This window comes from Anabrus simplex, chromosome 3 (genome assembly GCF_040414725.1).
Source record: "Anabrus simplex isolate iqAnaSimp1 chromosome 3, ASM4041472v1, whole genome shotgun sequence".
In the NCBI taxonomy this organism is placed as follows: domain Eukaryota; kingdom Metazoa; phylum Arthropoda; class Insecta; order Orthoptera; family Tettigoniidae; genus Anabrus; species Anabrus simplex.
Genome location: NC_090267.1, coordinates 440,732,583 through 440,750,285, shown reverse-complemented (window position 1 = coordinate 440,750,285; position 17,703 = coordinate 440,732,583). Strand labels below are relative to the sequence as shown.

The following is a 17,703-nucleotide window of genomic DNA, read 5'->3' as shown; positions in this document are numbered from 1 at the left end:
GTGAATGTGTGTGTATGTGTGCGAGTGCGAGGAGAAAAGAAACAATAAAGATGACAATAAGAGATCAAATAATAATGAAATTAGTTTCTATCCTCCAGTTAAGAATTTAACAGACACAGAGTTTAGCGCAGAAGAAATGGCAATATTAGAAACGGGGCCAAAACATAATTGGATGAAAATTTGTAATGATAATAATAAAAGGGAAATAGTGGAAATAGTAGCAGAGATAGAACAGGTCATATCCAAAGTGGAAGCTGAGGAGCAAGAAGAAACAAAACATGAAGTAGGAAAAATACTGTCCATGATAATAGAGTATAAAGATAAAGAAGTGACGATAAAAAAGATGTTGAAAGAAGTAGCATTTGTTATGGACTCAAAGGAAGCGAATAGTCTAATAATTATGAACCCAGGAATGCCCACCATGAGAGCATTGACTAGATCCATAAACAAAACATTCCCATAAGACCGATAGTAAATTACAGAAATAGTCCGAACGTACGGATTAGCCAAATTTATACAAGTATTCTTAAGAAAACATTTTAAATTCACATCGGAGGCAATAATCAGTAATACAAGCGATTTTTGTAATAGAACAAGGTATATTGAAATGAAAGAAAATTACACAATACACAGTCTCGGTGTTAAAGACATGTATTCCAACATCTCCATATCTAAAACAATAAATATTGTCAGAAGGAACTTAACAGAGCATAGCAGTTTAAGTAAAATAGAGATCGAAGAATTTATAAAATTGTTAGAATACGTATTAGAGAACAATTATTTCGGATTCAACAACAAAATATACAAACAGGAAAAGGGATTGGCTATGGGTTCCCCGGCGTCGGGTATTCTAGCGAATATTTACATGGAGTATGTGGAATCAAATAAAATAACTGAGAAAATTAAAGGATTAATTAAATGGTTGAGATTTGTGGACGATGTGCTCATTATCACAGATGAAAAAGAATTAAGCTCGATAGAAGTATTAAGAAGGGTGAATGAAATAGACAAAAATATCAAATTCACAATGGAATCAGAGGAAGGAGGATAGCTGAACTACTTGGACGTCAAAATAACGAGAAATGGTAGAGAATTAGACTATCAGGTTTATAGGAAAGAAACGACCACTAGCACTATAGGAAGGACTCCAATCACCCAGGCCAACAGAAGAAGGCAACATTTTATATGATCAGCAGGGCACTTAAATTTCCCTTAAAAAGACAAGCATTCGAAAAAGAGATGACCACCATATATGAGATCGCAAAGAGAAATGGATATACGAAGAAATATGTAGATAAAATAAAGGACAAATTAATAAATAAACAGAAAGCAACCTTGGAAAAAGAAAAGAAAGAAAGGAAGAATGTAGTGGTAATAACATTTCATAATAGACACTCATACGGAATAAAAAAGATATTTAATAAAAAGGGCATTGACGTGGCGTTTAAGACAAACAACAATAATAAGAGAATTTTATTTAATTCGCATAAGGTTAATAGATCCGACAGGTTTAATAAATCAGGAGTATATTGCATCAAATGCCAAAATTGTGGGAAAAAATACATTGGACAATCAGGAAGGAGTTTGGAGACGAGATACAAGGAGCACGTGACTGCGGTGAGACACAGGCGATTCTCAGCAATGGGAGAACACGTGGAAGAACACAAACATAATTTTACGGAAATAGACAAAGATATGGAAATACTGCACACGACAACGAAAGGAAAATAAAAGGACGCTCTAGAGAAAATAAATATATATATTGATCAGAGAAACAATAATGAAAATAACTTAAACGAACCACTGAATGTAGAAAATGCGATGTACCGATTGGCATACAATCATATAAGAAGGGAGAGAAAGAGGGAGCGAAAGAAATAATTTGGGTCACAAGTACGCGCCCCCTCCATCCCCTACATTACATAACTGGCAGCACAGCGACAGGTAGCAGCGAGCCTAACAAGGTCATTGACAGCAGAGAGCAGAACACGTTTGTTTATTCAAACTAGTACAAGAATACTTCGGTCAAGGTTAAATTTTGGCAACCAGTCGAGCTGAAGTAAGTAAATACAATTTTCTCTAATTATCTGAGATATCGTCCTTTTATAAACACGTCGCTAAAGATTAGTTTGTTGGTTTATTATTTAAAGGAGTTTGACGGTTAGAAAGCGACCAGCATGGTCATCGCGTAACCAGTAACAGAGTAGCAGATTGACAACAAGGAAGGAAGGAGGACATATTGTTTGGGTTCAGACCAATAATCCATCATTTTAATTTTTGGATAAATTAGATGGAATGAAGTAAGTAGGCCTAAATAATTTCTCCAGACATCTGAGTAGCCGTCTTTTTTCGCAAAAGGTCTATAATGTTAGTTAGTTTGGTTTATTTATTTAAGGAATTGGACGAGATTAAGAGAAGATATTCTGATTTATGAGAGGTCTAGAAAATTATAGCAGACTTTAAGAAGAAAGAAGAGAGCAGAAACATTTTAAAGGATAACTAATTTTATAGATGTTATTTATTATTTTACGAATTGATATTTATTATTTATGATTTTACGATTTTAGGATAAGGACTATTTTATAGATGTTATCTATTATTTTACAAATTGATTTATTTAAGGATTTCCACTAAATGACAAGTAAATGTTAAATTTAGACAAGAAGAAATATTTATTCTTTCAGATGTAAATAAGGACATAAATTAACATATTGTCCCCGTTAAAATTGGCGATATTGTGCATATTTTCAACAAGTGGAAATTAAAAGTTTTATTGTCTGCTTGGAACTGCAATGTGTCATTGGGGAAGTAGTGGCGAGCTAAGAACGAGTTTTTTTCATCATTCAGAGGGGTGATACATTGCCCGGACCGTGCCAAGGTCGAGGCAAATCACGTGACTACCGCCGCACGCGCGCAACTCACATTCTGAATCTGGAATAGTCTGAGCCAATTAAATGAGACCCATCAGCCAATTATCGTTCTCGTTGAAGATCACACCTCCCAAGCCGATAATATAAAAAGGCCTTGTTACGAGTAAATTGCTCTCTGAATATCCTTCGCTGTATTGCTCTCTTTGTCTGAATATTCTTCGCTATGCTGCTATTCTGAACTCTACACTTGGATGTGCGACGCTACGTTATCTGACCACGTGGAGAAATGATTTCCATTTCAGTCGACGCCCGTTCTGCCAGAATTTAGCAAGATAATTAGCGAATTCCTATGGAGTAAAACACGCATTAAGAACTAAGTTAAGTGTGACTGTGTAGACGAGTTATTAACATTCGACGTGTGCTTGTGCAAATACTTAATCTTGTCATCTCAGTTACAGCTTGTGACCGGAATTCTACAGAAGTCGTCCTAGAAGCTGAACACCTCAAGATGGACAATCCCACAACCATCTATAACACAACTTCATCGAGGGACACCTGCTACAAAGTCTCCATGGAGCTGTAAAATGTGAGGCCTATCTGGTAATTGGAAGGAGACTGACCAGAGGAAAATGCTGGAATAATTGACTGTCGACGGGGACCGAACTCCATCTAAAACTTGAGTACCTTTTAATTTAATTTATCTGTCTCACCTTTTGTACAACTAGAGGTCTTTAAGTCGTAGATCTATTAGTTTGTTGTAGTTAGATACATTTCATTTTTCCACTTCTTAAGGTGTCGTGGTAGACTAGGTACGTGTGAATGAAATTTTGAATCTGTTAGAGTAGACATGTAGGTTGTCTTTGAATGATTTCCCATGCTTAGGAGCTTAATATTTAAAAGTCACTGACCACGCAATAAATCTACTTCCCTTGTGATGTTGAAAGTTATTGGACTGAAATTTACGTGTACATTTAGAGTGAACAGGGTCGAACCTAGTGTCTTTCAAGATCACTTGCTGTATTTATGATGAAGTCATTTAATTTTAAGATATTCCATGAGGATCAGTGGATGTAATAATCACTTAAATAATAATGATATTGACTAAAGATCGGGTAAAACAGAATTAAACGCTCGTGAGCCATTAATTTACAGTAGAGTCCTTATATGTGAAATTGAATGTGCTCTGTTCATGAAGGGTCTGGAATATGACCAATCCTGAGAGATATTTGTTGTATAATTGAGCGATTGATGATTTAATGATGATATTTGACTTATTCTTGTGTATTGGGAGCGCAAGACAGATTATAATTATTGGAGTACGTGTTGCGAGTGTATTTGACAGGTAGGGAATAAAAATAATACGACTAAGGCTCATGCTCGCGATAGTTTCAACCTGTAGCCCAAGCGATGGTAGTGCTTATGGATTTTACTAAAATCTTCCATTATAATTTCAAGAGTTAGATGAACTCATATCGATACGTGAAATGTGTTTCTACCAAGTGATACCCATGACTTCGATCACTAGTCACCATTAATGAAGAATAATTTCAGTACACAGATTATTTCTGCTAGATATTACGTGACCTGACCACTCGTAAAAATCATGAATAAACTTGCCAAAACAGGATTCGATGGAAATAATGTACATAAAAGACGTGTTTCCTAGTGTGAATGTGTGTGTATATGTGAATACGTATATTTCTCTTGTATCATGTTGGTCCAATTTAATTTGATCTGGTCGTGCACTTGCTGCGACGCAGATTACATTCATCGTTGTGTGCGGCCTTAAGAAGTAATTTTCACGCCCTTAAGGGCAAATTTGATCAACTTAAGTCGAGGAAGACTAGAAAAGGATTTATTTTCTTCATTAGCGAGATTTAAAAGGAAAGATCATCTCGTTATCTTACGAAGGCACTCGATTTGTAAATAAAATTCATTTAACTAGCTCACACATGGATAACACAAATTTCTGACACATTTATAGTTGAACTTTGAAAGATTTTAAGATTAATTTGAATGGAAATGCAATACAAAGATCAGAAGTAGAAGTTCGTTAGCTGCATAATTACTTTGAGTTATGGTGAAAATAAGTCATAATAATTAATTGGAAAATAATTATTCTGGAATGTTAATGACGATCGTTAGGTAAATGATGCAGCGGAGAATTAATGAGAACATGATCGTGTGACAGTGAAGCATAGGTTAATTAAATGATGAGAGATTAATAATAATAATAATAATAATCAGAATAATAATTAATAAATTTTGAAAATTTTGAAATCAATTTTCATTTTCTACTGAAGTTCATGTTGGTGTCATTGACTAATATTAAATACTGTAAATGATAAATTTAGTTGAAGTCATCTTAAAACCACGTGTTGAGACTACTCTGAATTGGTAAAGCTTTGAACACATTTATTGTAAAACCCTCGTTAGCAAGACAGTTGTTTAATTATTTTATGAACCTCTATGTTAATTTTTTCTAAATTCTTTCAATCAAATATTTTGATTTGGAAAGGCAAGAGGCCTAATTTTTCTTTGGTTTTCATTACAGCACAGTAAGGCTGGAGATTAAGAACACGTGTCACTCAAACCCGAGGAAGAAATAAAATATTATGGAAGTTCAATGTAAAAAAAAGGAATATCATCAAGAATATTTTCATTTGTTATTTGCTTATGTGAATAAATGTCAGTGTTGTTTTAACATTTCTTTTTATCCTGCTTGGTCATCAACCCTTAACTTCCCTTAAATGCCTCTAGAAAGTGATAGCCAACGATCGAATGGTCCACCTCGGGATATCTCGCTCGCTGGCTGGGCTTAGCTCGGGAATAATGGGGGCAATATAGAGATTAATTTAACAGATTTCATTATTTAGGAAAATTCCAGTAAAATCTGCAACAAATGACATAGTAAATAGGAAAGGTAAAACTAAGAGAAATTGTTGCAACAATTTTCAAAATTCATATATACTTGTTATATTATACCATTGTACCATAGTCCAAGGATCAATTAATGTTTGGCACCACTGAAGAAGAGAGCGGTGGCTCTCGAAACATGTACATGTACGGTAATTAAATAAAATAAAATATATAAAATATTGACAAGGCGGTGAAAATATTTTTTACAGAAATATGAATGGAAGATGCAAAAAAATTCCTTCAGGTCACCGGTGGGCCGATTGAAACTAGCAGTATGCCTCGATCCTTTACTTCAATACGAGCACTATGTTGCCATTAGTTACTTGAAATTTGTAACTAGGATGGAGTTACTTACACCGCAATTTTGGAACGTTCGCACTAACGGATAACGAGTAACTTACTTTGGGACACATAGTGACCCGAACCACGAGGAACGTGTTAATGGTGTTTCCCCTGGTATTTTTTGGCAGCCGATTGCGGAGATATATTAGCATAAGCACTGATCTTCCTAGTTACTTGCTCCCAAAACCGTTCAGTCAAGAATACATTCACATTTTGTAATTTACTAGTAGATTCTCCTGTCTTTGAATTATGGCATCAATTTCACCAATAACCTGCAAGTATTATGCTGTGGAAAATTACGTGGAGAATTACTTATGTGCTCCCACTGCCACTTATTTTCATCTGAAACACAACCGGAAAAAGCTGGTGACACATCGCCAGCAAGCCTAACATTCAATGGCGTTCTTGCTGGTAAAACTGTATTTTGTACTTTGTCACTGACAAATACATCATTGTCACAAGAACTACTGTCATTATAACTCAATCTTCATTATTTATCTTGAGTTCTATGTCACTTTCTTCTAAAAACTTCATTGTCTCTGCTTTGTTTTGCTTGGAAGCTTCCATCTTCGTAGACATGCGACATAACCACGATTATTAAATGTTAAACATTTAATAATTTAATAATTTGTAATAGCCACGATTGCTTAGATACGACACATTCCACCCACTCGTATTATTTTCATCATTTTGTATACGTTAACTCGGCATTATTCACTAGGTCTTTATGTGCGCCGTCACTCGCTAGCGAGCGCAGCACTCACCTTTATATTTAAAGGCCACAGCATGCTGATATAAAGATTGAAGTACTTTTAATACGTCAATTTGAGATATTAATTTATTTAGGATCACGGCCAAGTGAAGTGTTAAGGAGCCATCCTCTGTATTCGGGAGACATGCGAGTTTGAACTCCACTGTCGGCTGTCCTGAGAATGGTTTTCTACGGGTTCCTGTTTACACCTACAGGAAAATGCAGGGACAGTTTCTATTCATAGGTCACAGCCTATTCCTTCCATCTGCTCACCCACTTTCATACACCATCATTCATTTCATCTTGATTAGCTCCTCAACAGAGGTTGGCATCAGGAAGGGCATTCGTTCATAAAACAAGCGATATAAATTCATCTCGCCTCATTCCTGACCCCCAATCAAGAACTGGGACTAAGGGGTAGACAAACAATTTATTTAGGAACATGAATGCTTAAATTTAAACAAATCTGAGATAGAAAGAGGATGCTTAGTATGAACTAAATAATGCAAATACACGAAGCCTGTACTATACTGTTCTACACTATTTTTTTTCTCTCCAAAAGAAGTACATTACACATCAGTTGCTATGTCACCTTCTCAACATAATCCCCTTTTAACTATACGCACTTTTGCCATCGATTTATCAGTCTCTCCAGACCTTCCTGAAACCATTCTTTCGGAGTGCTGCGTACCCATGTCTTGACAGATGTGTCTAGTTCTGCAAAATCAGCAAAACGGCAACCGCGCAGAGGTTTCTTCATGGTGATAATCACTTGGTGCCAAGTTGGGAGGTGGCGGCACCATGAATCTCATTTGATCAATGGCAGCAGTGGTCTCTCGGCTACTTTGGGGCCGGGCATGAAGCCATGAAGTCGGCTGAATCTTGATCATTCATTTACCCCAGAACATTTTTGTAAACCCAGTTTGCAGTATTGCCTTTTGGGGCTAAGATAACCATGTGACAAAGAACTATAAATGTGTGAAACAGTCTTCTCTCAAGTCGGGAAAAATAAAATAAAAATAAATAAATAAATAAATAAATAAATAAATAAATAAATAAATGAATAAATAAATAAATAAATGTTTGTTTATTTTTAAGGGAGATTCCAAATACCTATTTCCACGCCTGTAACATCTTCAGTTTTTCAGTATTGCCATAAAAAGAATTCAACCCCTTTATCAATCCCCCACCAAAAATTTTTTAAAGGAGATTCCAAATACCAGTTTTCACGTCTGTAACATCTTTAGTTTTTTAAATATATTTTTTATTTTCAGATTTAAGTATCCTCATACAAGTAATTCAACTGATTGTTCAATTCTTTCACCCCTCCCTTAAGTGGATTTTCCAAAAACAAAAGAATATGTGTTTCTTTATCTTTAAAGGATATTCCAAATCTCACAATTTCACATCTGCAACATCTTTAGTTTTTGAGATATAAGCATACCTGCCAACTTTACAAAACCAAAAATCAGGAGATTTTGATATGAAAATCAGGGAAAATCAGGAGATACAATTGCTCAAAACTGCTTATTCTACATGTCTTGCACAATACAGTATATGATATATTTATAACACTTGGTCTCAAAGCCCGACTCTTGCTATACGAGGCTACAAAGCTACAAATTACAGATCTCAATTCCCTCACAGGAAGTATGTGAGTGAGATCGTCGGTCTCTGATGAGCCTTCTGAAAATAGTATGAACTCATACTCCATGCATGTGAATCAGTCATGTACTTAGATGCCATTACTTAGAAAATGCATAGAATAATATATTGCATCAAGCGTCTGCGTGATTATGCGAAGCCTAACTTAGCACACGAGGGCGAAACGCAGGCAACCAAGAATGAGTTAGCTGGAAAATTTATAATGTCCAATAACGGACCATTATATTGGTATTATAAATTTACTCATTCAGGACAAATATTTTAGGTTCCCTATGGGAATCAACATCTACATCATGCTATTTGTATCCAATAACTAGCTGATATACCCGTGCTTCGTTACGGAATTCTAAGAAATAATCCGTATAATTTTCCCAACTGAAGTCAACATAGGTCATTTCAACGTCAGTATGAATGTCGCGATTAAAAGCAATGCCGTCATATGAAATATTTGATAAAATGAAAAACAGCACATTTTCTCACTTTTAACGAAAAGTACAGGGAGAATAATTTAAGTGTTCAGACTTCTTCTCGCATGCCGTGGGAAGTCCCAAGCGAGCACCATATGGCTTCCGTCAACACGGCGAGATAAGAAGTGTTCGCTGCAGCGCACAGCTGTTTAGCACTCTGTCCCTCAGTTAGAAAATATTTGACTTTTAATGTGTGCTGTGAGGTTATTATCACGATGGTTAAATACACTATAGAGCAAAGAATATTCTTGGTCGAGTGTTATTTGCACAAGAAGAAGAAACCAGTTAAAAGGTGCCCTCGAAAATTCCGTAGACAATTTCCCGGTGGGACAGTACTATCAAAACGTTACGTGCATCAGCTCGTTTACAAGTGGCGTAGTACTGGTTCCATAAGCAATAAGAAAAAGAAGCGAAGGAGAACAGCTGTCACACGGGAGAGGTTAGAAGATATACAGGCAAGACTCCAGGTCAGTCCACATAAGTCGCTTCGGAGAGTAGCTCAGGAAAGTGGTACTTCACCTTATGGATCCAAACTTTCTTTTTATGAGCGACGAAGCCTGGTTTCATTTGAGTGGATATGTCAATTCACAGAACAATAGAATCTGGGATACAGACAACCCGCACATTTTACAGCCGAGACCTCTGCACGATGTGAAGGTGGGTATGTGGTGCGCTGTCAGTGCCCGACGAATTATCGCTCCGATTCAGGACACGATTACTTCTGATCATTATATTTAAAACATTCTGGAACCATTTTTTGCTGAACTGACTGAAGAAGAGAAAAGGTATGGCTATTTCCAGCAGGATAGAGCAACGGCCCATACAGCGCGTAGCTCTATGCGACGGTTATGAGAAATGTTCGATGATGATCAGATCATCAGGAAAGGCTTATGGCCCCCTCGTTCGCCTGATTTAAGCACATGTGATTTTTATCTATGAGGAAATCGTAAAGGAAAAGTTTACAGGAATAATCCTCGAACTACAGAAGAATTAAAAACTGAAATTAGGAACATTGTGCGTTCTATCGGTGTCCATGAACTACAAAGTGCGTTTCGAAATCTCATTACAAGATGTGGAGCTTGCATTGCAGCTGAAGGAGATCACTTTCAGCATCGTCTGTAAATACTGGTGAGTTCAGTTTAATTTCCTAGTTGATTTATTTATTTGTTTATATATTTATTTATTACTGGCGAGTTAATTCCCTAGTTGATTTATTTATTTGTTTATTCATTTACTTATTTGTCCATAGCATCTACGTAGCTGGTGTGTTCAGTTTAGTTTAGTTTCTACAGGCGTAATCATGCCACTTCTTTGAGCCGACTATGCCTGCTTGTCATGGCGGGCACTGCGCTCGCTGTCTCCGCTTCCCAGTGCGCCTAATCCTCGGCACTCTGCTCTGCACTTTCAAATTAACCACCCTGTATTATGGTGTCTAACAGTTCAAAGTATCAGAGCTAGAATGACCAGGCCGCAGAGAGCCGTGAACTCCCCTCCACTATTATTCAGTGTGCACACAGTTCATTCCAATCACTGACTCAGAGTAGGAATCAAATAGCTGGAATACTATGATGATCCAGTGTGTTACGTACCAATAGTATCAGAAAATTTATGAACCAGAGGAATGACATGCTAAAGAAAAGAGAGATCTAACTCCCCAGCTACTTCCCACCAATAGTCAGGGTGGCTGTTTTACTCGGCACGTAGCAGTAATCTCATCTATTGGAGATAAATAGCAGCAGAATACACAAAGCACATCACAACAAACAATGCTCAATGTAATGTTATTGTTGATCAATTTTACGACCTTTCTATAGTGCAGGCCTTCACATTTAGTATTCTTTGATTTTAGAGTATCTAACGTAAAGTGAATGAAGTGTTATGTAGTACTTTTCGATATGACCATAAGATACGTTATTAAAAATTACATTTTTGGCACCTTCCACTAAACTACCATTTTGAGCAGGGCGAATAAAATTGTTTATAGCGTAGACTGTAGTTCCTTATTCCCCGACTTAACATACCGATTTTCATTAAATTCTGTTCACCCATTTTCTCGTACTGGTACCTCGGCGCTGATATGGACTTGGCAAAAAAATCCAAATTCAAGAATATCTCTGCTATTATAGCCAATATGGTAAAAATGTATAAGACAAATGATAGGAAGTTTAATAATATATAACTTTAGTTATTTACTATTTATCCATAGGGCCCATAACATAGATATTTGAGAATTATATTTTAGGCCTTCCCGTAAACTACCATATCACTCAGCATGAATAAAATTATTTATGGCCGAGACTGTAGCGACTTATTCCCCAACTTTATATGCCGATTTTCATTAAATTCTCTTCAGCCCTTTTCTCGTGATGCGCGTGCGTACGTACATATAGTATGCGCAACTTTTAGTGATACATGGTCACCCTAGTGCTGAATTGGTAGACCTCGGTTATCTTCGAGATTCGTATTGGCAATCTTTGAAACACAAACTATGAATCACTTATGCATCACCGTGAGACATCTGGCATACACTTTACGTACCAGTACTGTTGTTGTTTACACAGCACAGCCAAACTATAGAATTCACGCTAGGAACAAGATTGAGAAATGTTATATAATGTTATTATAATGTGTGTGTGAGACACAGTTGTTGGCTGAAGATAATGAAAGTTTAGAAAATTCTTATCGATCGATCGTACTATCGATTCAATTCAGATTTCATTTCCATTCAGTTGGCAGTATTACCGGAACCAGGAGTGCTCCCTCCTTACTCCTCATCTCTGCAACACCGGCTATCACTAAAAGTTGCGTGTACAATACATACATACATACATACATACATACATACATACATACATAAACAACGGAAAATTAAAATGTGCATTTCCCCTTGTTACTGTGGTCATGACAGGTACAGAAATATCATTCTTTTTATATTCTGAGCAATGTACAGACAAATCTCTTATTTTAATTATATTGAGATAAATTAAAATTCATCAGAATTGTCACCAAATGGCTCCTAAAATCTCTAGAAAAGTTGCTAGTCGTTATCATTGAAATTCTGTCACTGAATTACAAAAAAGACTCCATATCTAGTCTCTAGAATCAACTAAACCGATGTGAACGAACACGGACATAGAACGCAAGAACGAGAGATTGACAACTGATATACGAGTCGTGATAACAGGTTTCAATAAACACAGCAGATTCACGCTCATTTCTCGCACTAGTAAACGTCGATATTTCGTTTGAAAGCAGCCAATGAGCAAAGGACTTCCAGCCACTGGCGTAAAAAAGCTGAAATGGTGGGATTTGAAAACAAATGTTTGAAGTTAACAAAAAAAAAAAAAAAAATAAAAAATAAAAAAAATAAAAATCGGGAGAAATAATAAAATAATTGAGAGGCAGGAAAAACTGTGGAAAATTGGGAGTTCATAAAATTGGGAGTCCCTGCCTAAATCGGGAAAGTTGGCAGGTATGGATATAAGTATCCTCAGACAAGAATTCAACTAATTTTTCAATTCTTTCACTCCCCTCCACCTAAGTGGATTTTTAAAAATTTAAAAAAAAGGTATTTCTAAAGGAGACTCCAAATACCAATTTTCATGACTGTAAAATCTTCAGTTTTTGAGATATCAACATCCTAATGAGTGAAGTGAATAAAAAGAGTTGAATCTAACTCTTAAACATTTTTGAAATGTATCCCTGTTTCATGTGAATAAAAAAACTAGAACCTACTACACTTAGATGTATCTTGCTTTTTCTGGGAAGGCTAGATATATCTTCATTTTGGTGTGAATGAAGAGTAGATTCTACTTATTTTGTTTAGATGTATCTTAATTTTTATAAGACTGTGGTGGGGCATGCTAGCTTTTTCCTTGCTGCTGGTCAGTACTCACCATGGCAATGTTCATGCTGGTTAGACAAGAGAAAACTTTATCGTGTTCAATGAGAAGTAAGAAAATGTAAGGAAATGTTACGTTTCAATAGCGAAAATGTAGACCTTTTGGCAGTAACTGAAGAAACACGAGGGGGAGCCCTATCTCCCAAACAACAGATGGGGATGCTTCTTCGTTGTATAGGTGATCCAGGCTTCCAAGGTGGAATAGCAGTGAATTTCGGAGTTGATTGAACAACAGTATGTAAAACTATTATTTTTTTATGGATCGTTATCTTGACAAAGCACACATTTGAATAAAATTTCCTTCCACAATGCAGGAAATGAATAATACTAAGTTTCACTGGCAAACTCGTTTTCATCTGCCAACCGTCTTAGGTGCATTGGACTGCACTCAAATAGAAATAAAGAAATCATTTGTGCACAACGATGAGTACATAAATCAGGAAAGGTACGCCAGTATCAATGTGCAAGCTACCGTCAATGCCGATGAAAATTGCCGGTTGCCTTTATGTCCGTTTTCTTCTTTATCTGGCTCTGAGTAACTGAGCAACACTAATGTTTTTATCCGCGATGCTATCCCATGCATCCTTTTTTTTTTTTCTTGCAGTACCTTATGTACTCTAGATTTTTCAAGAACAACATCTTTTTTTTCCTACCACTTTTCCCACATCTGAGGGGTCGTGGGTACGAACTATGTCAAACATGTTGATTTGGCCCTGTTTTACTGTTGGATGCCCTTCCTGATGCCAATCCTATATGGATTGCGTGTTTGTGTGGTGGTTGTCAGTGCAGTGCGTCGTCTGATATGAAGAAGAAAGTGTTGGAACAAACACAACACCCAGTCCCTGAGCCAGAAGAATTAATCAGACGCGATTAAAATCCCCGAGCCAGCTTCGAATCAAACCCGGGACTCTCTGAACCGAAGGACTCAACGCTGACCATTCGGCCAATGAGTCAGAGGACCTCAAGAACAACAATATGTTCTGACAATAATTTAAAACAAATATGTGTTTGTTTCCATAATTTTTATCACAATATTCTCCTTCACTGGACAACATCCCGCAGTTGTTAATTTGCATGTGTTATCCCAGCCACATGAACTATTAACTACCGGCTGTGCTGTATCAAATGAAAGAGACAGAGCAGGTAGAAGGTGAAGTGTTGCTGACAGGTCATGAGTGGAAACTAAGATGTATCTTACTTTTTTTCTGGGTATAGAGGATACAATTACCTTGACTTAGACTCTTTTCACTTCACCCAACAAAAAGAATTCAACCCCCTTTTCAGTCCATTCTAACACACACACACCCCCCCTTAAGTTTTTTCCAGAAACAATAAAATACAATTTTTTTTTTAGAGATTAAAAATACCAATTTTCACACCTGTAACAGGTAAAGTTTTTGAGATATACTGTAGCTAGGCTCATTTTAAAAATTCACCCCCTTTTTCAGCTCCCCTTAAGTAGATTTTCCGAAAACAAATTATCTGTGTTTCTTTACTCTTATAGGAGATTCCATATACCAATTTTCACGTCAGTAACGTTACATTTCTGAGATATACTGTGGATTTAGTCGTCTTTTTTTTTTTTTTTTGGTCACTCCTGTTCAACCTCCTCATTAATTGGATTTATCAAATGCGAAAGAAATAAAGGAGATTCCAAGCACCAATTCTTAGGTCTGTAAAATTTTACGCTTTTGAGATATAGATATACTCCTTTAAACAATTCACCCACTTAGTGACGGAATATTCAAAAATTCTCTCTTATTGAGCACTTACATTCTAATATAAATGTATCCCCAAAATTTCATTTCTTTATGTCCAGTAGTTTCTGGCTCGGCGATGATCAGTCAGTCGGTTGGTCGGTCAGGACATGTTATTTTATATATACATATATATATTGATATGGAACATAATGAATCCAAACATGCAAACCAACATTATCGCAGATGAAGTCATTATGCTGACTATGTGAAGCCTTCTGGATGAGCAACAATCATCTTGGCAGGTCTAAAGCGCTTTATCCTTCCTATGATCTATAGGTCGTTTTCTCTCTCTTTTTTTTTTTTTTTAATTTTTTTTTTTACAATTGGCTTTACGTCGTAGTGACATGGACAACGATGGGATAGGAAAGGGCTAGGAGTGGGAAGGAAGTGACCGTGGCCTTACTTAAGAATTTGCCTGGTGTGAAAATGGGAATCCACAGAAAACCATCTTCAGGGCTGCCAACAGTGAGATTCGAACCCACTATCTATGAATGCAAGATCACGGCTGAGCGCCTCTAACCGCATGGCCAAAATTTCTTCCTTTGCAGGAGGGATTATAGAGTATAATTTTATTTCATTGTAGTAAGTTCCTTTGAATAACAAAAATCCAAGTTTTTTCTTCAAAAGCTGAAAACATGGGCATTTATTACCCTCCCTCAGTATTTTACTCTCATAATGTCATCGTTTCTGAAAAGACTAATGATTTGGCTTGTTTCACTATTCTTTCCAATACTTCTCTGTTTGTAAGAAAAGTAAAGAAATTCCTTACATACCTCTGGTAGTTTCTTGCTGGACAGAATTGCAAACCCTTCATTAGCCCGAATGAGTTCATAAAATGCCAATTTCCTTGAATCATCCTGAGGAGGACGTTGGTAGGTGGGTTTCATGTTTAGCACATGCAAATAAACTGGAGCATTTGCCTGCGGAACACATTGGTACAAAAATGAAGGGACCTGAAAGTAGAAGACCACTGCATTAATATCTACTCTACTTTAACAGTTATTATCACAACATATTAAAGAAAAGACATTTACACACTAAACAATATTGTTACAAAGTTTTCTTGGAATATCTTTCTCAGAATACCTTGCTCATACATAAACTGATACATTACAGTAAACCAAAGAATATATAATAAGACAGTGACATGAAAGGACACACTTAGCAAGATGAACACAATGAAAATTGAGTGTGGGAAGCCAGAGCAAGAGAAACAGAACACAAGCACAAATGAAAAAAACCACAAAAGAACGAGGACAGTCTCTGCATCATCAAACACCGATGTTTTCAAGAAGATTGGGTCTCTGATCAATCCCACTTCTACATCCATTTGAAGGGTACAGGGGGGAAAAGATCAGAGTCCACCAAAAGTAAATAAAAGAGATTACTACCATTATGTAACAAGTAGGTATGAGAGTCTATTATCATGTTAAATATGTTAAAGCATAAATGATTAGTGTCCAAGAAACACACCGTTTAAATTTAGGCATTGTATGAAAGGATGATCAGAGTCTCACTGGAACCACAAAAGAGGAATCACAGTCCTCAAGCAGCACTAATGTGCGTGCGTATACCGTGTGTTAACAGCTGCTGTTTCCCGCTAAGTTCCATTATCTTGCTGTATTGTTTGTCCACTGTCATCATGCAGGATACTTTATTTTTGCTGTTTTGTTTAGTGCTTGTTGCTTCAAGTGTATTAAAATGAACACAGATAGATACATGTAATGACGCGGTACATGTCATTACCATGAATTGTCAGCTAGAAAACAAGACTGCATGCTTCTCGCTCGGAATGCGTTGAAGTATGGAATTATTCTCTGGTTGAATCGTCTACCTGTCAGATGTGTGGCCCATGAGGTCCTGTCACATTGGGAGACTCAGCTTTCCTTGCGTAAGCATTTGTCCCAACATATGTGTAGTAGATCATTCTTAAAAATAACTTTCTTTGAACTGTTTGTATTTTCAATTTGTTATCCTTCTAGGCTAGCTTCCTGTATTTTGTAATTTGTTCATCTTCGGTGCGTACTATGTCTAATGTCTATTTTTACTGCATTTTCTTTGAAGTTTCTAATTTAATGCTGTAATAAATTTTTCCCCTAGAAATAATTACATACATACTGTAGGAGAGAGAGGGGCAATTGCACGCATCTAAGGCAAAACACCTGTATAAGGTACTATGTGGGATCCAAAATTTCTACAATACTCCAGTATGATAGGAAATATAGTTAGGAATACGGAGTGTGGAATATAAGTACACAAGTAGTAAAGTTCCCGAGTATTCTACCAAAATGTAGAAATTGGTTTTGCGTACCATTACCCACCCATGTGGGGCAATAGCACGCATGTACTTCTTTCACCACAGAAGAGACAAACACCGTTGGTGGTATTCCTCTGTGGCAACCCAGACACCACTTCTTCCGTGTAATCATAATTATCATCATCTTGACAAAGTTCATCATCACATATTTCATCTGACGAACTGTTGCTGTCTTGAAAAAGTACCTTCTTTGTCTTCTTCATTTTCTCGAATTTGCAACTCGAGTGTACTTGACCATTGTGTACTCGTTTCTCTCTCTTCTTTTCTAACTCCTCTATTATTGATTTTCTGGGTGTTGCTGTCAAAATTTCTGAGTGTTGCTTAGGCTAAGACCTTTGTGTTTTTGCACAAAATGTTAATGCTCTGACAGGGACAGGAGAGGAATTGATACAAAAACAATTCCGTACTCCTTGCAGAAATTAAAGGGAAAAGTGATGTGTGACACGAAAAGATGAGTTGCATTGTTCACTGATTATTCCGTGCATGCAGCGAAATGCTTGAGCCACGTCAGGAACACGTCCTCTTTCATTTATCCCGACTTGGAGAACACGTAAATACTTCCTGGAGGGCCTCCACGTGTCATTGCAGTGGACATCCTCACACCAGGATGTAAAGTATAAACATGGGTGGTATATAATTACCCGTAGGATTCATGGCGATTTATACAGTAATAAGCTGGTCGCTGTCCCTACTTGTTTTTGACCTTCGCGA

General features: G+C 36.7%; 1 protein-coding gene across 1 annotated transcript in view; it reads right to left on the bottom strand.

The window, feature by feature from the left end:
- Positions 1-17,703, bottom strand: part of Dcr-2 (Endoribonuclease Dcr-2) — a 396,960-nt gene that overhangs the window by 177,671 nt on the left and 201,586 nt on the right. The window contains exon 13 of the mRNA XM_067143947.2: positions 15,449-15,628. Within this exon, the coding sequence (XP_067000048.2) occupies positions 15,449-15,628 (180 nt within the window). The remainder of the gene's footprint in view (positions 1-15,448; positions 15,629-17,703) is intronic.